Source organism: Phaseolus vulgaris, chromosome 11, assembly GCF_000499845.2.
Source record: "Phaseolus vulgaris cultivar G19833 chromosome 11, P. vulgaris v2.0, whole genome shotgun sequence".
NCBI lineage: Eukaryota > Viridiplantae > Streptophyta > Magnoliopsida > Fabales > Fabaceae > Phaseolus > Phaseolus vulgaris.
Window position 1 is genome coordinate 36,574,525 of NC_023749.2, and position 3,353 is coordinate 36,577,877.

At 42.4% G+C, this 3,353-nt stretch overlaps 1 protein-coding gene across 1 annotated transcript; it reads right to left on the minus strand.

Annotated features, from left to right (window-relative positions):
- Positions 1–2,706: 2,706 nt before the first annotated feature.
- LOC137806474 (uncharacterized) lies at positions 2,707–3,042 on the minus strand. The gene has a single exon (XM_068606616.1). The coding sequence runs from the start codon at positions 3,040–3,042 to the stop codon at positions 2,707–2,709; it is 336 nt and encodes a 111-aa protein (XP_068462717.1).
- Positions 3,043–3,353: the final 311 nt, after the last annotated feature.

Here is a 3,353-nt window from a genome sequence, read left to right on the forward strand (position 1 = left end):
AGCATCATTTGAATGACTCTTGTAGGAGGTGTGGATATTAAATAAATAGGTGTGAATGTATTAGAGAGAGTCACTTTGTCCATGTGACTTAATAGGGGGGTGTAGGTGTAGTTTTTAGGAGGTGTCACAGTAGAAAAAGGTCACACCTCCCATGTGACTTGTTTTTGGTGGGAATTTCAAATGAGTTTTATTTGAAATTTCCCACCTATTTTTCAGCACCTCTAGGCAATAAATAAAGGTGCTTAACTTGTACAATTCAGATTGGAATTTTATAGTAGAGAGACTATACTCAAATTTGGAGAGAAATTGTGAGTCTTGAGTCTTCTTCTTCCTTTGCCTTATCTTGTGAGCTATGGTGAGCTTCAAGTGGCGGCACTCCATCACTTATCTTGGATCAAGGAACCAAGTGGCGTGAAGTGTTCTTCCAATTCTCAAAATCCAGCAAACTCCTTCTATAAGTGTTCTTCCTTCATGTTCTTTCAATTCCATTCGGTAGATTAGCTTTGTTTGTTGTTTCTTTTCATGTCTACCGTTTGATTTTCTGTTTTCTAGCTTTGTTTCTAGTTTCTGTTCGGTGCAGTAGTTTATTATTTCAATTCTGTCCAGCTTGCAATTCTTGTTCTTTATTTCTTGTGTTTTGATTCCATTTGACAATATATGGACTTCCATGTGAGTCTTGGTTGGTGCTAAGTCTTGGTGAGTTCTTGAATTAGAACATTGATCCAATTCTAAAGTAAGGTGCCATTTGTGACCAGCTCAAGTTGCTCCTAACAATGTTAAAGAATCATGTATTCTTGTTGTTGCATTCACATCAACGTGCCCTTCAAGTCCACACCACAGATTGTCTCTCTGAGAACCTGAAAACACAAGATGGTGCCTCTGCGGCCGGTGGCGCTCCGACGCTCAAGTCAGTAACAAGAACACCCAAAAACTGAGAGAAAACTATGCTCTGTAGAACCGTACTAAAGTGTACTCAACCCAAAACAATGAGCCGTAATGAACGTACCTCTGCAAATTCTGTTAAGTTTACCTTTATACCTAGGTTTTTTCTCTCTCCAGGTAGTTACGCTTTGGACGCGTGGCTCGCATCCAACCCTGCACGTGTCATCATCTGGGCTGGGATAACAGGTAGTACCCAGCTCTACACGTGTCATCATCTGAGCTAGGATAACTTGAGCATCATTTCTATGTAGCATCCAACCCTACACGTGTCGTCATTTGGGTTGGGGTACTGGTAGTACCCAACCCTACACGTGTCGTCATCTGGGCTGGGGTAACTTGAGCGTCTTTTCTATGTAGTAACCAGTCGCGCAGCGAAGTCTCCTGTTCAAGGAGTAATCTAGCACGTAACACGCTCTGGAACACCACCCGACAAGGCGAGTATCGGATGCAACAAAGTACACCGTCTCTGTGACATCACTTGTCGCAAATACCACCCTCCTCATTGCTACGTCATGCATGTTCTAGCTGAGAAAACCTCGTCATCGACGAATGTCCACTCTGGGAATCCCGTCGTCGATGAGCGAGCTGTTTCCTCCAATTCACTCGACCTTCACGCTCCATGCTGACGTAACAATCACCTTTACTGAACTTACACACTTGAACTCACTCGCCTGAACCTCCAACAGCTTCAACTAAGTTTACTGGGAAACCCAGCGATGTGCTTCTTGTGGCGATGTCAGACCACCTGATCTTCCATTATCTAACACGGCGATGACACGAAAACCTGGAGACAACCGACTATGTACACTGTAGAACGTCACTTCCACAAACGGCGACTATGCTCACTTCTGGACCATTCATCTTTCTCTTGTCCACGTGTCCTGCTGAGCACGCCCCACATAGTCACTTGCTAGACACGTCATCACACCCGATGACCTGATCGGTACACAAATAATTTGGTCATGCGACGCTCGTATGGCATCCCAAATAATTGCTTAACTCTGCCTGGATGCTCACATAAGAACTCGTAGCATTGATCCATGACTTGTTCGTCCTAGATGTTAAGCTCCACGAGCATTGCCCAAATATTAGACTCTAAGTATTGGTATGAGGCATGGCGTCGATGGTGGTGTACATGCTCGGCATATAGGTCGTTTCTTCGTCTAATTTCAGCAGCTATATCTTGAGTTGTCGTTGCCTGTGCACGAGCGATATCCACCAACTGAGAGGCATTTTCATTTCCATCCTTCATTGATGACAAGCATTGTTGAATATTAGAATTCAACTATGCAAAATGTTCATCAATACCGTCCATAGTAGGGCCTTTTCTCTTTGATCCTCGAGATGAGAATGTGCCCGCAGAGCCAGTAGATGGTATAGAAGGAGTGTTTGACGGCGTGTCAGAAGGAGTGTCACTAGATTGGAAGTGAGGATCAGGTGATTGTGGGACGTAGTCATCTGCCTCCTCATAGTTCGGTTGGTCGGGGATATAATCCTTATTATTGTCCCCAAGGTTGACACTTAAATTGCTCATGTCAGGAGGTGAATTGATGTCACGGGCTGTCCTGTCCCGACTTTCCGTGACTCTATCATTAGACAACAACTCCTCCATGAGGTCATAATGGGGAATGAGATTCACACATCATTTCGCCGCATATGGTTTGGCCTACATACATGTCACATATTAGTATTTTATGCCAAATGTGAAGTCAAATGTATTTGTTCAATAAAAAATACTTATCATCGTACCTTAATCAACTCACTTTAAACTTCGTCCTCGGCTTCAAAACGTTTGGTGGTCTGGTTCCATGCGAAACCACTCAATCCCCCAAACATATCATGGGCTTCCCTCCACCTATCCTTGAGGCTTTTCTGACGGTTCATCACATTATTTTTCTTAATACCCGATAAGCCAGCCTCATTTAAAGCCATAAATATGTTAGTGTATCCTTGAGTGGTCCAGCTACCATCAATTCTACACCCTTTTCGTACTTCGTCAATCATTGCATTGAGCAAAATTAGGTCCATCTCTGTCGTCCACTTCGTGAACTCTTGATAAAAACCAGATGAATTTGAAGCAACATTTTTCCCGCGATCCATCTAATTAACTTAAATAAAGTTAGGATGACAAACATTCAAAAATCGAAGGAAATATATTATTTCATGAAATTAATTGTTTACATAATCTTGCCACATTTCGTTTGCTATCATTGGTGCAAAAACACACAACGAGTGCGACTATTTTGAATATATAAATGCGGCTATATAGCCGCATTTGATCAGCACACACTTGTAAATCGAAGAGATACAAATGCGGCTATATAGCCGCATTTATAAATACCATTTACAGGTGCGGCTATTTCTTTTAGCCGCACTTTGTATATGCTTCAGTAAATAAAAACATAATAAAT